The sequence below is a fragment of the Carya illinoinensis genome, chromosome 6, assembly GCF_018687715.1.
Source record: "Carya illinoinensis cultivar Pawnee chromosome 6, C.illinoinensisPawnee_v1, whole genome shotgun sequence".
Lineage (NCBI taxonomy): Eukaryota > Viridiplantae > Streptophyta > Magnoliopsida > Fagales > Juglandaceae > Carya > Carya illinoinensis.
In genome coordinates this window covers 30183778-30202607 of record NC_056757.1, presented here as the reverse complement: position 1 = coordinate 30202607, position 18830 = coordinate 30183778, and the positions used below count along the sequence as shown (strand labels likewise).

At 34.6% G+C, this 18830-nt stretch overlaps 3 protein-coding genes across 4 annotated transcripts; 1 reads left to right on the top strand and 2 right to left on the bottom strand.

The window, feature by feature from the left end:
• Positions 1-922: 922 nt before the first annotated feature.
• LOC122313984 (glycerophosphodiester phosphodiesterase GDPD1, chloroplastic-like) lies at positions 923-4825 on the bottom strand. 2 transcript variants are annotated; one of them, XR_006243570.1, is made up of 9 exons: positions 4557-4825; positions 4234-4433; positions 2950-3009; positions 2742-2822; positions 2436-2636; positions 2265-2360; positions 1637-1833; positions 1224-1545; positions 923-1145 (listed from the first exon to the last, which is right to left on the bottom strand). XR_006243570.1 is itself a non-coding variant. In XM_043129344.1 (8 exons), exons 1-8 carry the CDS (start codon positions 4654-4656, stop codon positions 1308-1310), a joined length of 1173 nt encoding a protein of 390 aa, XP_042985278.1. In that variant the 5' UTR covers positions 4657-4824; the 3' UTR covers positions 923-1307. The 2 variants fall into 2 exon arrangements, 1 of the variants encoding a protein (XP_042985278.1); XM_043129344.1 differs by having other exon boundaries at positions 923-1545; positions 4557-4824.
• Positions 4826-5919: 1094 nt separating this feature from the next.
• Positions 5920-7624, bottom strand: LOC122313985 (delta(3,5)-Delta(2,4)-dienoyl-CoA isomerase, peroxisomal-like). The gene is made up of 2 exons (XM_043129346.1): positions 6818-7624; positions 5920-6277 (listed from the first exon to the last, which is right to left on the bottom strand). Exons 1-2 carry the CDS (start codon positions 7446-7448, stop codon positions 6087-6089), a joined length of 822 nt encoding a protein of 273 aa, XP_042985280.1. The 5' UTR covers positions 7449-7624; the 3' UTR covers positions 5920-6086.
• An 8059-nt stretch (positions 7625-15683) lies between these two features.
• Positions 15684-18011, top strand: LOC122312995 (bidirectional sugar transporter N3-like). Its single transcript, XM_043127683.1, has 6 exons — positions 15684-15898; positions 16541-16577; positions 16687-16897; positions 17012-17173; positions 17262-17381; positions 17481-18011. The coding sequence occupies exons 1-6, from the start codon at positions 15847-15849 to the stop codon at positions 17781-17783; spliced, it is 885 nt and encodes a 294-aa protein (XP_042983617.1). The 5' UTR covers positions 15684-15846; the 3' UTR covers positions 17784-18011.
• Positions 18012-18830: the final 819 nt, after the last annotated feature.

Below are 18830 nucleotides of genomic sequence, written 5' to 3'. Positions count from 1 at the left end.
ATGAGCTTGTTTCTACGTACATTATTATATTATTTATCATGATAAATCATGATTATAGAGCGGCGCGTACGTACATGATATCAACAACGTACAAATTATCTCAGGTTATTGATTCGAAGGAGGAAACAGTAGTTGTAATTAGAGAAATCTTGTAGCTAGGTTCCTAGGACTAATTCGATTGCTGCGCGCCAGCCCAGGATGAAAATCTCGTACATGATATAATGGTTGGGAAAATCTCAATTTATTGTTTTTCACGATGATTTTCACTGTATTGATAAGTTTAATTTTGCATGCCACGCGGGAAGAATAGTAAAACCAGATCATCATGAACTTTGTTAGCAAATTTGTTTGTATGCATTTACAAATGTAATGTGGTGTATATATATATATATATATATATCTGTGTGTGTGTGTCGGCAGGCCTGAGAGAGAGAGAGAGAGAGAGAGAGAGAGAGAGAGAGAGAGAGAGAGAGAGAGAGAGAGAGAGAGAGAGAGAGAGAGAGAGAGAAATATTTGCGTCAGCTCTGCTTATTAGAAGTTCAGAGCTGAATACTAAGAACTTCTTGAGAATGAGGGGGATGTATATATATAGTTCATTAAGATTAAATATTAAGTATTTTTGTATATAAATATAAAATATGTTCATTATATCACGTTATATATGCATTTATCTGATAATTATGTAAATAATTTTAACGATATGATAAAATATGACAGACAACGTGAGAATTATACATATCATTTTTATCCGTATTTCATATATAACAACCTGATCATATATAAATAAATAGCTGTTTAAAGGGTATATGACGGAACATATTAATTTGAATAACTTGAGGAGTTTAAAAGATGATGGGAAATAGAATGTTATATAAATTGTTGTTGCTTAAGGTTTTAATTGTGTAATAAAAAAAATTCAAAATATGTATAAATTAGGAACATAAAAACATATATGAAATTTCAATCCGGCCCACGAAATCGGGCCACAACAGCAAATACTTCCAAAGTCCATAGACAATACACACAACATGGGTTATATCTAACCCCAACCATCCAACAAATAATGGGGACTTCAACTATTACAACTTTTGGACATTCCTAATAGCCTTAGATCACTTGACCATTTGGGGACAATTAAGCTGTTCCTATTGAGTAAAAAGCACAGAGAAAGTAATAATCACTGCAAAATGATGCATGCATGCATGAGAAAGGACAACTCTTACCTATACAGAATATGACTTGAGGGAACCAAAGCTGGGGAAAGTTTCAACTTGGGAACATCATTATGCATGGTATGTTTATTGCTTTCAAGAATGTATCAACTCTGGTACATGTTTCAGAAGCAAAGAGAATTCTTGCTGCAAGAACGTCCCAGGCTCTGTTTTCACTTGCATCTGCTTTTCCTCTCCAAACAAGCCATCTTCTTCACTGTCCTTGGCTGGCTTAAAGCACTCTGAGATTGCCTCTGTAATTTCTTGAACCGAGTCAACGATTACTCCGTCAACAGCCATACGATGCTGCATGTATACCACCTTTGGAACATTACTGCAAATTCACAAGTATTTCCCCAATAACTTGGCAAAACTTGATCTCCAATTCTGAAAGAAAGACGCATCATGGGAAAAGAACCGCTTACTTTAATTGGCCATAAGTTACAAGAGAAAGCTTGGACTCTTTGATTCTAGTTACTGCTCCCGGATTTCTAAAGATAGCTCTGACTTCGGATACAATTCCTTGCAAACCTCCAGTCAAGCACACATTGATGGCATCTTCCAAGGAATTCCTTCTTATGTCCACATAAATTTGGGAACCTCCATTAGTGAGGAAGAACACCTGGATGATATCAGTAGCAAAAACATTTAAAAAAAAGTCAAATCGCTCAAAAAATTCTCACGCCCACAAACACATGAGAAGAAGGAAAAATCTTGTTGACATTTTCTATTAAAAAATTTCTATCTGGTGTTGTAGCTTCTCATGATATGATCGGTTTCACTTTTATTTTACAGATCTCAAATCAAATCAGTTTGCTGGGATGATGCACTTGATAGTGGTACTGTGGAAAATGAGTCCAATGTAATTATTCGAACTGTGGAACTGAGAAAACTGCACACCCAAATGCACACAAATCATTGTATTAATTGAACTTGTGCACCTCATAGTATAGGTTGCTGCTAAGCCTCATTCATGCCTAAAATCAAGTATGTCTCCCACAAAGACAAAGGCAAGAGGATATTCATACAACAGAGAGTAGAAAGCTATCTTACAGGATAGAGGGTCTGTAATTTTCTGATCAGTTGGGCGGCGTCAGGATGAAAGCTTGAAAAAATGATAGGTCTGTCCTGAGCATACTTGTTTACCACCTGTCTCAAAGAGTTTGACCAAATATGAATCATTCCACAGCATAAAGCTATTCAACGAAACAGCAGTAGGCATACCTGCAAGATTGCTTGAAGAACACGAGTGAATTCATTCTCCGTATATACCATCTGATCGTCGAATTTCAATTCAATATTGAAACCCACAGGATGTTCAACTTTCTCCATGACCTCTTGCAATGTGCATAGAGGGTCATCTTTTTCAACCTTCCACTCAAAGATTCTCCCATCTTTTGTTTTTCGAAACAGAGGCTTACCCACCTGAATTTTCAATAACAGCAGACTAATTAACATAATGCTGATACAAATCTAATCATTTTGAAAACAATAATGCGGTACAGGGAGAAAGTGAACAATGAAAATTACATTTCCAGGTTCTTTCTGAGGTCCATAAGAAAGAAATTCAGCAATAGTGAGATCTGTAACTCTCTTCTCGAAAATGGCACCCTAAACCAAGACCCAGTTTGAATGAGATGAGGACTCGGTATAGAATTTAAGAAGCTGTTGTAAATAAGCTAAAGAAGATAATAAAACCAAAAGTTTGTAACTGTAGAGAGTGCTAGATAAAACCAACCTTGTATTCAGCGAGAATGAAAACGTCATGGAAAATAACAGGATAGCCATCTCTAGTCACCTACAAAGATAGGTTTTTTTTAATAGTATCGTCTAAGGTTTCTTCCATCACTCAGTGGTAAAAGCAGCCAAAAGAACAAAGCAAAGGCAGGGAAGTAAACATATCAGTTTTCTTATACTAAGAATATAATTTAACAGTGCACAAATAAGAAAAATTTTATTCATAAGTCTCGTACACCATACATCACTATTTTTATTATTATTTTAATTTGTTCCTCTTACCAAATGTATAGTATAAGGATGATAAGTAGAAGAATTCAATTATTTTAAAAAGAATAAAACTGAAAAAAATTTAAAAATTAAAAATTAAAAATTAAAAATTAAAAAAATTAAAAATTATGTGGTGTATGGTGTAAGGGCTTATGAATAGCAAAGTTTAATGTGTGGTGTTTAGCTTTCAAGAGTTCCTCATCTTGAAAGCCAAACCAGTGAAACGAACGAAGAAGCATCACATAATTCTAATTAGTGATAATTTAATAGAAAAAAAGCCTTTTATTTTTCATTCTGATTCTTATTATATTAATTCATGGGTTGATGAATTATATTTTAAGCGTCTTTTTATATATATATATATATATATATTATATTGAAGTACCTCATAATTAAGAAATGATAAAATTGAAGATGAGGAACAGTATTACTCTTACTCTTAAGCCGAATTTCCTATTAGACCGTTAGTTAGCACTTTTTTTAAAAAAATAATAATTTCACAATTATATATTAAAAAAATTATCATTTTATCGCAATATAGACATTAGTAATACCTTAAAAAAAAATATACATTAGTAATATAATAAAACGAGAATAACTCAATTCATATGGTAATTAAAATAAATTAACATTATGAAATTAATTAAAGAATCCAGAGAGGACATAACACGTCAAATAATGTCCAATTAAACGTTGCCACAGAAAACCTGAGAAGTTACGGTTCTCAGGTTGGCGCGGCGAATGGAGACTAGACACCATCTGCAGCTTTTAGAGCTCAGCCAAACGCCACGAAACGTAAACGGACAAAGCGCAGGAAAACATAAAGAGAAGTATGGGAATTTGGCAGAACACGAACCAAACTCACAACGAAGATCTCCCAATAAGTTCAATATTTTTTTAATAATTACCATTTTAAAAATATTTCCATAACATTCTTGGAATTCTACGATACAGGAAAAAGAATGGCCGTAGAAACGAAAAACGGTGGACGGCGCCGAGTTTGTTCTTTGTTTACCTGCACGTCGAACTCGATGAAATCGATGGGGAACTTGACGGCGGCATTAAAAGAGAGAATCGAATTCTCTCTGATGGATTTCTTTACATGGTCCGAGGATTGCAGCATATTGTTCATCCCGCTACCTCTGTGTCCCATCACGACGAAGTTCGGTAATTTACACCCACATTTCATTTTATCACAGTCGTCTTCGTTAACACCTAAATGAAGACCCAGAAAGATAAATTAATCCGAAACGTACGTAGGAGAATAACAAGGAGAAAACAAAAGACGAGAGAGAGAGAGAGAGAGAGAGAGAGAAGGTTTATAATTCAAACACTGACCTTTGAATAACCGAACGGCGTCGGAGAGGGCTAATGCGGCATTGTCTGGGACTTGAACAAGATTGGGAAGGTCGGAGACATGGACCGCTTTGAGTGCCATAGCTTTTTATCCTTTCCAAGATTGTTCAAGAAGGATAGGTTGCAACGAGATTTTCGTGCCGTGTTGGAAGAGTCGCAATCTCTGGAAGGTAGGGACATCAGGGTAAGGTGGGGTATTGCAGGCGCTTAAAAAGGGATGGGGTGAACAGTTAAGCCCACCGACGATAGGCCTAAACTTAAACCCCGATTTGCGCATTTCTTATATTTTTGCTAGTTGACATTTTAGGAAGAAGAATGATATTTTTAGTCTGAAATGTGGAAGATACGTGCATTCTTTATTTATTTATTTATTTTTTGATATGTGCATTCTTGATATGTGTAAAAAAATAAAAAAAATAAAAAAAAATAAACCTGATATCATTCTTGATATGATATCATGCACCAGCACCCGCGAAGACTGCTTGTGAAATCCCCCCATCTTCACCCCCCAGCAGTTCATATAATTACCCCAACTACCTTCGTCCCCTCTCGTCATGCAAAGACCTCAAGTCACTGCTTCAAGTCCATGGCCGTTTGATAGTGTCAGGCCTTAGAGAAGACCATTTCACACTCTCCCATCTCATTAATTCCTACTCTTCGTTTCACAACTTGATTTGGCTCGCTCTGTTTTCGACTTCTCGGCTAGCCCATGTGTCATTCTATGGAATTCAATGATAAGAGCTTATACTCGGTCAAAACAATGCAAAGAAGCTCTCATTATGTACCATTGCATGTTGGAGAAAGGACTGGAACCTGACAAGTACACCTTCACTTTTGTTTTGAAAGCTTGTACAGGTGCTTTAGACTTGCAGGAGGGTATTTTAGTTCACCATGAAATAGCCCGTAGACGATTAGATTGTGATGTCTTTATAGTGACCGGTCTTGTTGATATGTATTGCAAAATTGGTGATTTGAGAAGTGCAAGAGAGCTGTTTGATAGTTTGCCAAAGAAAGATGTCGTAGCGTGGAATACAATGATTGCAGGGTTGTCACAAAGCGAGGATCCTCGTGAGGCGTTGAGATTATTTTGGGGTATGCAGTTGGGGGGTGTTGAGCCTGACTCAGTGAGTTTGTTGAACTTGGTTCCAGCGGTTTCAAGTTTAATAGATGAGTTTTGCTATATACAAGCATAGTCGCGCAGATATTGATTACTGTAGATCTATCCATGGATACGCGGTTAGGAGGGATTTTCATTCTGCTGTTTCGAATGGATTGATTGATATGTACTGTAAGTGTAAAGATGTAAGTTCCGCTCGCCAGAACTCAGAAGAATGCAACTTGCGTATATGGTACAAAAAATAAAATTCATATTTTTAATTTGCACCCAGTAATCATCCAATACTAGCATAGCCTTGGCCCTGTAATAATACAACAATAAATGGGATGGTAATCAGCTTAGCAATTTCCAATTACAAACGCAACACAACACATCACGTTTAGTTTAAAACACAATCAGAGCTTGGCGAAAACAGGCTCTCTCTTCTGGGTATGTGCCGAGACTGCCTCCGTCAAATCGTCTCCGACTAGCATAGCAGAGTTCCATGTAGCAACATAATCCAACCCTTGTTCCAAACTCAGGTCCCTGCTTCTTTGTAGCACCGCTTTTGTCCCTGTGACTGCTAGTGGAGACTTGGCTGCAATTCCTGCCACCCATTTGAATAATAAATTTTTAACCATTATCCGCATTTTATCTGTTGTTCATTGAGAGATGCCCACAATTGTTATTCCCGTTTCCTAAAGCTAAATGCTTTAGTCTATCGCATAAAGACTAGACTGGATTAACAATATTAGCAATGCTACATTCAATTATAGAATTACAAATACCGCACAAACGCTTTAAAAAAGAGTAGGTCTACGATTAAAATTTTTTTTTTTTTTTCACATGAATCTCATATTAATTTATTTTTCTCAAAACGACTACCCTTCCCTTGAACAACCAGCAAATATCATTTATCTAACAATATAGGTTCTCATTACGCATTTCAATAACTTTGATTCTCTTTCCCATTGAAGATTATTGGTGGTCAATGCTTATGCAGTTCAAATCATATAATTTCAATGAATCAGACGCATAAATCTTTCTGAAAATTTACTATTGGTGAGTGCCAATTTTTCTCTCTCGTTCATAAGCACTTCAATTGACAGAAGACGCAAACGCATCATCCATCATAATCAAAGTTTACCTTCGGCAATAAGTCCGACTTTTTTGTCCATTTCGCCTTTGGAACTGAAAGTTTTGGATACCAGACCCAACTCCTTGGCTTCCGAACCCGAGAACCTCCGACCCGTAAGAGCCAACTCCATCGCGTTACCGTACCCGACTATAGCGGGCAACCTCTGAAGCGTCCCGAGGTCAGCGGTTATAGCCAAGTCCACCTCCTTGACCGAGAAGAACGCGTCTTCTGTGCAAAACCTTATGTCACAGGCAGTCACGATGTCAACGCCACCGCCGATACACCCCCCGTGTACAGAAGCGATTACGGGCTTCCGGCACCGCTCGACTGCGGTGACCGAGTCCTGGAGGAACTTGATATCTCGACGGAGCTTCTCTCCGGAGCGACCTCGGTCTCCGGAGTGGGAGTTGACAGATCCCAGGGATGACAGGTCGATTCCGGAACAAAAGTGCTTCCCGGCGCCGGAAAGGACGATTACGTTGACGTCTGGGTTTTGATCGAGGGTAGCGAGGGCTCTAGGGAATTCGGAGAAGAAGTCGGGAGAGAGAGCATTTCCATGGGATGGGCGGTTGAGGTAGAGGTGGGAGACGCGGGAGTTTGGAGTCTTCTGGACGATTTCTAGGGCTTTGAAATGCTCCATTGTTGTGCGTGTAATGGCTTATTTTCTGTTTGGATGGAGAAAAAAGAGAGTTGAAAATTGGGAGTAAAGATTAGGGAACCATTACGGATTTTGAAGGCTGCTAGAGAGACAGATCCCACGAACGTTCTGCGTACTGACGTGACACACTGTTTTTTTTTTTTTTTTTTTAATCGTTGGTGTTGTCTGCCCTCTCACGACGGTTCTCCACCACCACAAACGACCGCTTAAGAGTATTAATAATCAAATCAATAAATTTTAATTAAAATTTAATTAAAAAATTAATTTTTACAAATTTTAATTAATTATTTTTAACAATATTAAATAATAGACTCAATAAACTTCTCACTATTTCATTAAAATATTAGTTTTAAACTTTTTATTATTTTAATTATATTGAACATCATCAATCAAAATTATTTATTCTTATTTATTATTTTTTATTTAGTTTCTGAAATACTGCTAAGAAATTAATTTAACGAAAGAAAAAGTTGTACATAATTTACGTTTGGGTGGGTAAGTTTGGCTTGATTTTTCAGTTGTTATATTTTCTTTATAATGTATACAATAATTGGTATAAAAGAAGTTAAATGAAATAAGTTGGCTCTACATGAGTCTCAGTTATGATATCTCATTTTTAGCATTTTTATTGAAGGAGTATTTTAATTTAATTAAAATATTGGTTCTTTTATTTTAAATTATCATATTTTAATTAGATTTATTAGCTGTGAAAATTAATTTATAGAGTTTTTTTAATATTAATTATTGTTTTGAGATTAAATTACTGTTCCATTTATTTTAGTTGGTTTTTGGATTTAAAATTTTGTTGTTAGTATTTACTAGTTATTTATTATATTTTAGCTAGATGTGGGATTTAAATTATTTTATTCAATTTATAGTTTTTAAAATTATTTTCGTTGGATCAATTTTTAGATTCCAGATATGAGGTTTGAATCTCATTTCTTTTCCTCTATTTTTCTTTTTTTTTTTCTTTTTCCTTTATCTTTATTCTTTCTTTTTATTCTTTCTTTTTCCTTCTTTCTGCCTTATTTCCCACAGCCCGTGCGACGTCTCCCCTCTCCCTCACCGTTAGTTTTTTCGTCCACACAGAACTGCAGCCGGCCGCCGCACCACTTCCCAGATTTCTTCCTCTCTAGCCGGTGATCATCCCCACTAAATTTCACTTTCATCCGAGCCACCATTAACCACTACAAGCTCCTCTAAGCCACAACGTCTTTTCCCTCCAGCATCGCCATCGTTCCACCACCGGCCACATCTCTTCACAGATTCATCATCAACATTTTGCCATCCTAAACCCTCATTTCCGGCTTTGATCCGTCGCTGGAGTAACCCCCACAACCTCACTTTCCATTTTTGGCTTTTTGGCTTTCCACCGCCGTTTTCGCCGCCACCCACGGCCAACCCTCACTTCTACTAGCTTCATAAACACTTCTAAGTTATTTCCTATCAATCTCAAGCCTTGGATCGTCACCATTCAAAAGTGGGTATTTTACAACCTACGGCCACGGTGCTTTTGCACTGTTACGTTACTTTTCTTTCACCTTTTACAGTTTGTTGATCCTCTGAAAATTATTATATAGCACTATAAGTATTTTCTAAACTTTCTTTTAGATTAAATATATTTTTACTTTAACAATAAATTGTAATTGGTTGGTTATTTCGAACTGAGTCTAAGAAGTCGGGAGTTGGATGGATTTGAATATGGAGTTAATTATATTTGGTTGATGATGAGATTTATTAGATATTTTGTATTTTAATGTTTGCATTGCATAGTGCATGCATGTTCATGTTTAAAAATGAAAATTAGGTTTTCGCGTAATTACATGCATGTACATGTGTTGGAACTTAAAAACTGAGTTTTCAAGCGAGAAATGATTTTTGGTATATGAGAACGATTGGATTGACTAATTTGAGTCAGAGGCACGTGTAGGCATGGTGGTGAGCATGAATGGTGGTAGAGTCTCGCTTACGATTCCCGCCTACGGTGCACGAGGCGTAGTAATGGTGGTAAGTAGGGATGGTGGTAGAGTTCCACGTGCGATTCTCGCCTACAGACGAACTTGTAGAGATGGTGGTAAGCAGGCACAGTGGTAGAGTCCCGCCTGTGATTCCCTCCTACGGTGCATGCATAGGGATGGTAGTGAGCAATGATGATGGTAGAGTCCCGCTTGCTATTCTCGCCTATAGTGCTCTGATGGTTTTGTTAATGGGTCATTTTTTGAAAAAATGACGAGATTGGTTTTTGGGCCATTATATGGGATAATGGTGAGAATATGTTTAAAGAAAATGTTTTGGGCCAAAATAAGATTTTTGGCGTGTGTGGAAAATGTGGATTTTTGAGACATATACATATGGTATCATGTTCATGCATATTGTTGTGGCATGGATATATTTTTCTCTTGAGATTTGTTTAGTTTATTACTTACTTACGGCACCATTTTGGTACCGTAGATTTTGATGTAGAGTTTGAGGAGGAGGAGGCTGAGTTCGAGAATGTGGCTTTGCTAGAATATTGACTTGGAGTTATTTTACGTTTGGAAAATTATTCTACTTGCTTTTATGTTATATAAATTTAAATTTGAAACGATGTTAAACTTGTAATATTTTGGTACGCTTGTGTTTTAAGCGAATTTGTATTTAAACAAAATTCTAGTACTTAGTTAAAAGACTTTATTACCCGCTGCGTTAATTTTATTATATACGTGTTGTTTATACACACACTTGACACTTGGCGATGGGATGTATAACCCGTGTTGTCATCATCCCCATGATTCGATTTCCACATATCCGTACATGGAAGTTTGGGGAGTCACATCAGTAGCCTCAATGAAATATTTATTTCTTTTGCACTCTTTAAGCACGTCCTGAAAACCCAAATCCATAAATTTATTTCTTTTTTTTTCTTGAGCTGGAGAGCAAAGGTAGTGAGAGATGAATTATTTTAGTCTAAAAATAATATTTAGCTAGCTCAAAAGGCTAGCCAAATTTGGCCAGCCAAATAATATTAGGCTATAATTATTGTTCATTTGTTGAGCCAGTTACACTAATTTATTGTGCACATTAGCTAAACTTTACTCAATTTTAATTTTGTTGATTTCACTATTAGTGTTCTAAGCCATCAGCTCAAATCCCGATCATCCCAGCCACATAAGCCATCATTGTCTACCCTCCCAACCACCATAGAAGACCATGCAAGCCGTCAGCTCACCGACGTCTTCTGCCCACCTTGAGGTGGTTTCCGACCACATGGCCTGCACGGAGAGATAGCATAGGGAGAGGGTAGGAGATGGCGTGCATGGGGAGGGGGGAAAGAAAGAGAAAAATAGGGAGAAGATGTGGCAGGTGTGCCACGACTGTAAGTGGAATTCTTTTGTAAGATTCCTTTATGTGTATAGTATTTTTTGTGGATTTTACAACATAGTAAAAAGCTATTGAAATAACATTCAATCTACTAGATTTTATTGTTCTCCATCATCCTAATTAATAATTTGGAATCTTTAAAATATAATTATAATTCTTAACAACATTATATTATTCTTTAAAAAAACAACATTATATTAGGCCGTAGTATGATGAACTATAAAAAGTCTGAAGTCTGAACTAATATGAATGCTCATGTGAATGCTAATAAACGTTCCCGAGAACACCCAGTAATGATAAAATGGGTTCTTAGCCCAATTGACTTGACATTGACGAAAAATTCGAAATCTTTCCTCCGAAGATGAACAGTAATAAGGGTCAAGAAACAGACAGCCCAAAAAACAAAATGCCTTAGGTTCACCGATCATGGCCTCAACAGTTTGTCTCTATGTCCAGTAATACGAGGCCTGATTTAGATAGTGAATTAAAATGAGATAAAATAAAAATTAAATATTAAATAAAATTTTATTATAATATAATTTTTTAATATTATTATTTTTATTTTAAGATATAAAAAAATTAAATTATTTATTATATTTTATTTGAAAGTTTAAAAAAAATTTTAATAATCAGATAAGATGAGTTAAAATGATTTCACTAAACAATCAGGACAGTGGTAATTCTAGTTATAAATTTCAAATAAATAAATCTTGCATAATTACTTTGTAAAAAAATAGGTTTCAAGGTAGTAATGCTAGTTTATTGTTTACTAGCTTGAAATTGTGTTTTAAGGTATTCTCGGAATGAGTTATAGTATATATATATATATATATAATCATTTTTATATATTCTTTATGTAATTCAGTAATATGATTATCTAAAATAATTATTCTATATTAAAAAATAATTAACTAATTATATTAATAGAGTGTACAAAAAATACATAAAAATGATTGTACATAAAAATTTTGTATTAATAATTCAATGGCAAGCTTGACAGACCAATTGGATGTAAAAGACTCAAGGAATCGTATATTCTAAAAAGATTAATCAAGATTTAAATTATTTTACATCCAACCCATTTTCTTATAGTAACTAAAGAACTAACACCTTGACCGTCCTACTAAAGTATACATAATTTATTAGTGTTGAATATATATATATAAATCCTTTCTATTATAAAAGCGACTATTGGCACGTGGATAGAGTTCGTGTTTGATGAAAAAATTACATTTTTGTCTGAGATTTGTGCTTGATGAGCAATTACGGTTTGTGTTTGATTGTAAAAGTTACATTTTCGTCCTTTAGGTTTTTGTTTGATGAGCAAAGTTACTTCTTTATCCTTGAGATTCCGATGTGTTTAATGGACAAAATTACATCTTTATCCTTGAGGTTTGTGTTTAATGATGAGCGACCTTTTTGTCCATGAGGTTCTAGAATATTTTTTGTTTGGCAGCTAAACTTCGAAGGTTTTCATTTGGTTGATTAGTGTCTCTTGTTTTTTTTTTTTCTTTTTTTTTTTTCTTTTCATCTTTTTCTTATTGTCTATTTTGCATTTATTAAATTTTATTGTCTCTTAAATGAAATTATATTTTTACCCTTGATATTTCTTTTGGGCAAACTTTAGGTCATTTTGGTTTGGCCTTGTGCTATGATACCCTTAGGATTAGGTTCACGTGTGATTAATTTTAGGTACCATATAATGTGAGTTATTTAGACCTAAATATGAGCGTCGTAGTAAAAGAAAACTATACATGAGTTGAGAAGATCAATTTTATGAACAAAAACAAATTCCATCTCTGTATAAGAAGTTAAATATCTTCTTGATAGCCTGATCATGATCATGTGCAAAACAAATACATGCCTGCAGCTAACACACACTAAACTTTAAATAACTTTCGTATTGTTTAGTTCATTAGCATATTAATCATTATTATTTTTTCTCAATGATTGTTAGTCTTAATGATTAGTTATAACTGATATATATTTTAAAGATTGTATTTTTCCATATAAAAAATACAACAATACTTTCACCTAGACATGTGTGCCTTGTATAGTCAGATCAACACATTGTGCTAAAATTTAGCATTTGCTCTAGATCACCAAGTAAGGCTAGTCCAACTTGCACATTCTTCAAACATTTTGAGCATGGAAAGAAAAATAAACATTGTTTGGGATAATCGAGTATGGCCATTCCGACTGACATTGCTCGGTAATTCCAAACATCATAAGAAAATAAACTTTGCTCACATAATTGACTAAGGCTATTTTGATTGACACATTGCTCGGTAGTTTCGAGCATTGCAAGATAATAAACATTGTTTCGTATAATAGACCAAGGCCATTTCAATTAACACATTGTTCGCTAATTCTGAGCATAGCTAGAAAATAACACTTGCTTAGAATCACCGAACAAGTCTAGTTCAATGGATACACTAGTCAATAATACCTAGCAATGCAAGAATTTAACCCTTGCTCCGGATTACCGATCAAGACAAGTCTAATTAACACATTGCTTGAAAATTTGGAGCTCTATAAGAAAATAATCATTGCCCAAAATCATCGACCAAATCCATTCTGACGGACACACTACTTGAAAATCTTGGGCATTACAAAAAAATCTCTTGCTTGGAAAACACGGGATCATTGAGCAAGACAAGTCTGACCGGCATATTATTGATCAATTCCACCATTTTCAACCAGGCATAAGTGCCTTGCAAGTGAAATCTTTACTAGTATGTGGGGTGTGTGTGTGTACACATATATATATAAACATGCATGCAAACTAAATGAAAGATCAGAGCACTAAAAGGGCATGAAGAGCTAACTTTTGTCTATCTTTGTTTGCCCTATCATTTCATCTTTATCTATATGATTGAGCAATTAATGAAATTATTGATGCAACAGGAAAAGGGGATGGCCAACTCATTGTACGTACAACCAATTGATGATGATGATGAACTGATGAGCAAAACTATATCTGAAAGGTTGCGTATTCATCTAAATTACGAGCTTCTTGAGGAAATCATACACGACTTAATTAAATTAAAGTACCCAAATAGTGGGATAACCCTTAAAAATATGCATATCCTTAAAAGCGAAGATGAGACTGTCAAGAGCTTCGGCTCTAAATTGCCTAATTCCAATCAACGTTACCAAACGAATCCCAACAAACCAGGTAATACAAACAAGAACACGTAGTACGAATTATAACAACAACATCATCATTTCAAAAAAAAAAATACAACAACATCATCATTATTTACTATCGCTCGTCATTTTTCGTCGTCTATATTACTTTGTCATATAACCGCAAAATAGAAGGCCATAGCTTTGAAAAGATTAAAACAACGCGCGCATTGACACATGTCACGTACTGTATTTGAATTATGAATTGAATTGAATTGAATTTGAGATAAAATTTAATAGTTAAATAAAATATTATTATTATTTTGATATTTAAAAAAGTTGAATTATTTATTATATTTTATGTTAAAATTTAAAAAAATTATAATAATTAAATTATATAAATTACCAGAGAATGAGAAATATTATTAAAAAAAAATTATATAAAAATAAAATTATAAATTAATATAATTTAATATAATATATTAAATTATAAAATTATTTTTATTATAATATAAATTTAGTAAGAATATCAACGCAACCACCAAGACAACAGCTCGGGGACAAAAGTGATTAAAAGTTTAAGATCTTGGCGTAAGACTAAGATATGGGGGAAGAGGGAAGAATGACACCTGGGTGCTGACACAGCAAGAGGCTTTTGTACGTTCCATTTTGGGGGCTGAGAAAGAGATCAAATCGCGATAGCTTTGCGTTATGCCTGTAACGTAAAAATCTTAGTCCTATATGTTTTCTCGAGAGTGAATGATTAGTATCACTCAGTTAAAATTACCTAACAAGAATGGAATCCAATGTTTCCACAAAATTTGCATGTACAGTATTTTTATTTATTTATTTATTTAAATAATATAATTAATTATATATTAAAAAAATTAATATAATTAATTATATTAATAGAGTGTATAGAAAGTATACAAAAATAATTATATAAAAAAATTATATAAATTTAGAAAAAATTGAGACCTACTTAAAAAGTTTATTTTTCTATAGTGGATTCCCATCTTTTTTAAGAGAAGTCTTGTATATCCTAAATTTGTATTTAGTATTAATTTTTTGTAAAAAAGTTATTCAACTATTTATCTAAGATTTTGTCATCTTTAATCATATATATTAGTACAACATATTTTAAGTGGCTATATAGTAATAGATAATCATATAAAATGAGTCATGTTAATAAATATAATTAGAAGTTATATAATTTAAGATAAAGAACATACTTTTGTGCCATTTGACAGTATGGGATGGTTCTTTTTATATTATTAATGATGTCAAGTGTTCGGCATAAAGTCCCGGATTAATTTTAGAGGTATATAAGTCATCTGTAATGAATTTTCCACAAATATATTTCGGGTAATTCAAGAATCTCAGGTGTAATAACCCCAACAGTGTGAATGCAAAGTATCAAATCTAACACGTACATATATATTTATGTCCAGTTTTTAATGTCTGGCTCCAAGATCAGTGTAGAGCGCCGGCCCAGCTTGGAGGTGACATGGGATGATGGTCTTACACGCAATTGTGGCACACTGTTGAAGGTGGGAATTGCGATTGTGTGAATGATTTTATGGTACGCTACCTACCAATTCCCCACCTGTCATATCAGTTCAACACGCGCACACTTATGTTTCTCTATTTTCCTTGCCCTTTGTGTGCGCCTGTATAAATGGGGGTGTGTATGTGTATTATATATATATATATATATATATGAGCTCCTTGAGCTTTTACATGTCATTACCCATCCTCACCAGCCTCCACTGTCTGCATGAGATTGAGGGGTTGGCTTTGAGAGAGAGAGAGAGAGAGCTCGGGTTCTTAAAGCCTTGCCTTTGTTTTGAGAGAGGGCGAACGTTCTTTTCGTTTATTTGAAGATATCATCATGGCAATAATAAACAGTCAACACCCATTGGCATTTACCTTTGGCATCATAGGTAAATGCTATAATACATGCTGATTTTCATCATCTCTTCCTAAACCATATAGATAGAATAATTTTGATAGGTTTATTCAGACAGCTAAAGTCACCAGTTTTGCTTAGTTCCGGCCATGACCAATTCTTCTTCTTCTTCTTCTTTGGTACTTAATCTCTGAGTTAGTTTTTACTCAAAAGTTGCAAGATTTTTGTTCACTTTCCTCGACAGTATTGGCCTAGTTTTGAAATGATTCAATCTGACATATTATACTTTTATGGCCTAAGTGAGTAGTTGATTGGGTCCTTATAATTCTATTTTTTGCAAACTTTTAGGTGTCCGGACATTAATTTTTATAGTTTCAACGTCAGTTTATCTACAGCATTTTTTCTATACAATGGTGTGATGCACCTTAATTCCTCATTCTAAGACCAAAAATATCCGTATTTTATTTCCATAAATGAATGAGTATCATTAACTATTAGAATCAATCAGTCATCATGTATGCATTTTATAGAATTTTGTTGATCTGTATTAATGTTGCTGGTAATGAGTTGTTCATCGAGTGTGTCTTGACTCTTTATGTGACCTATTTTATTATACAAGGATATATACTCAGAGAAATTTCCTAAAAACTAATTTTATTACTCTCTTCAATGCTAGGCAACATTATCTCAGTCTTGGTATACTTGGCTCCAGCGTAAGTACTATTTTTTTTTTTGGTGTCATTTCTTCAAAAAGGATTTAAGAAATATGATTACAATATGAATCTATGATACCACTCATGTGATTATTAAATTATGTTGCAGGCCAACATTTTATCGAATTGTGAGGAAAAAATCAACCGAAGGTTTCCAATCGCTTCCTTATGTGGTGGCATTGTTCAGTGCCATGCTTTGGTTGTATTATGCATTACTCAAAGAAGATGCTGTCCTTCTCATCACCATCAACCTGTTTGGATGTGTCATAGAGATTATCTACATCAGCATGTTCATTGCTTACGCGCCAAAGGCTCCCAGGGTAAGCATCATCATCATCATCATCATATATAATTGTTTTTTATCGATAACTATATATGGTTTTATTTTTCCATTTGTGTGTTCTAATTTGATGTTGAACTTTCATTGACTGCAGAAGTTGACTCTCAAAATGTTTGCTTCTATGAACCTGGGATTGTTCTCCTTTATCGTTCTTACTTCACACTTTCTAGTGAAAAACTCATACCGTGTCCAAGTTCTGGGATGGATATGTGTTGCAGTTGCTGTGGCTGTATTTGCAGCACCCTTGAGCATTGTGGTGAGTAAAAGCATTTATAACTATGACACTTTTTCACCTCATACTTTTCTTCAGTTTCTTCTTTTACTTCTTTTTTTGGTTTTTGCAGGCACAGGTAATTCGAACTAGGAGTGTTGAGTTTATGCCGTTTAGTTTGTCGTTTTTCCTCACATTGAGTGCCATGATGTGGTTTGCTTATGGTCTGTTTCTGAAGGACATCTGCGTTGCGGTAAGACTCGATCTTCGTCGTCAAGATTCATTCGCTTTTTCATTTTACCTTCAGACTTGAATTAATTTTCATATTTCTTTGTTATGTGTACGCATGCAGCTCCCAAACATCCTGGGTTTCGTGTTGGGGCTGCTGCAGATGCTGCTGTACGCAATATACAGGAACGCCAAGAAAGTTATAGATCAGGAGAAAGAAGTACCGGAGCAGATAAAAGATATTGTACTGATATTTAGCACGCTAGGGAGTTCTGAAGTTTATGAGGCGGATGCTCAGCCAGATGCCGGTGGCGGTGGGGATGATGCGAACAAAGATGCCAAGAAGCATGAACAAACAGAGGACCATGAGAAAAGCAAGGAAACCGGCCCCGGCCATGACCTTAAAGTAATTGAAAACGCAGTGTAATTCGCATCTAGTCCTGTCATGAACTTGTTTAGAGCACAGCACTGCTCTTCTCAAAAGTGCCTTTCTATATCTGCCTCACGCTGCAGATTTTGTCCCCCCCTTCTCTCTCTCTCTCTCTCTCTCTCTCTCTCTCTCTCTCTCTCTCTCTCTCGTGTACTAGCGTATGGCATGTGATTTCTTTCTTATGTATGAATAAAACGAACAATGTTCATAGTTGATCTTATTCCACATAACCTTGTGATATAGGTTGGAAAAAAAACAAAGTTTGTTTTGCATTTCTTTTAATTAAAGGAATAATATTTATAATCATGGTTATGCAAGCGCCACACGATTTAAAAAAAAAAAGTAAATTAATACGAAACTTACATGAAAAAAAGTTAACTTTTTAAATCGTCGACTTCACTATTTTTCAAAACGATTACACAATATTTATACACTTCACAACTATAGATAGCATTACTTTTTAATTAAATCCACAAGTAACAAGTTGTTAACATGTCCACACAAAAGCCCGATTGAGCTGCGGATGAACGGCCTTTCAACAGATCAAAGGTCATGGCATTCTTTTCCCCTTTTTATTTTCTTGTTGATGATGTTTTGTTGTTTTGTCTCACTTCTTAAACCGGAAGTCCATTCAATCAGATTTCTCGAATCCCTTTAGATTTGATCACAAGCCTCTTGACCTTCTTAAGTTCATGCCATGGCATTTTGAAAATCTTATTTCCTTTCAAACATCAATCAAATATAAATATTTTTAAACTAATCATTACAACTTTTTTAAATTTTTAAACAAAAAATTAAAAATAATTCAACCTTTTCAAATTCTCAAAAACAATTAAAAACTTATATTCAACCAAAATTTCAACTTTATATTACTTTTTTAATAAATTTTTTCTCACATTTTTCAAAACTAAAAAAAATACTTAACTCAAACCATCTGACTACTATTTATAAATCATTTTATTACTATTTAAAAAATTCTCGTCTTTATCTCATTTCCCCCAGTATCCTTGCCAATTCGAGCTAATTGGCAAACCCAGAAAAGGT

Excerpts from the sequence above, each read along its gene's own strand:
- LOC122313984 (XM_043129344.1), bottom strand. The coding sequence starts at position 4,656 with ATGGCACTCAAAGCGGTCCATGTCTCCGACCTTCCCAATCTTGTTCAA. Across the intron at positions 4,434-4,556 it reads CGCCGTTCGGTTATTCAAAG|GTGTTAACGAAGACGACTGT; the intron begins GTCAGTGTTTGA and ends GTCTTCATTTAG. Across the intron at positions 2,637-2,741 it reads CTCAGAAAGAACCTGGAAAT|GTGGGTAAGCCTCTGTTTCG; the intron begins GTAATTTTCATT and ends TTGAAAATTCAG.
- LOC122313985 (XM_043129346.1), bottom strand. The coding sequence starts at position 7,448 with ATGGAGCATTTCAAAGCCCTAGAAATCGTCCAGAAGACTCCAAACTCC. Across the intron at positions 6,278-6,817 it reads AGTCGGACTTATTGCCGAAG|GAATTGCAGCCAAGTCTCCA; the intron begins GTAAACTTTGAT and ends AATGGGTGGCAG.
- LOC122312995 (XM_043127683.1), top strand. The coding sequence starts at position 15,847 with ATGGCAATAATAAACAGTCAACACCCATTGGCATTTACCTTTGGCATC. Across the intron at positions 15,899-16,540 it reads ATTTACCTTTGGCATCATAG|GCAACATTATCTCAGTCTTG; the intron begins GTAAATGCTATA and ends CTTCAATGCTAG. Across the intron at positions 17,174-17,261 it reads CAGCACCCTTGAGCATTGTG|GCACAGGTAATTCGAACTAG; the intron begins GTGAGTAAAAGC and ends TGGTTTTTGCAG.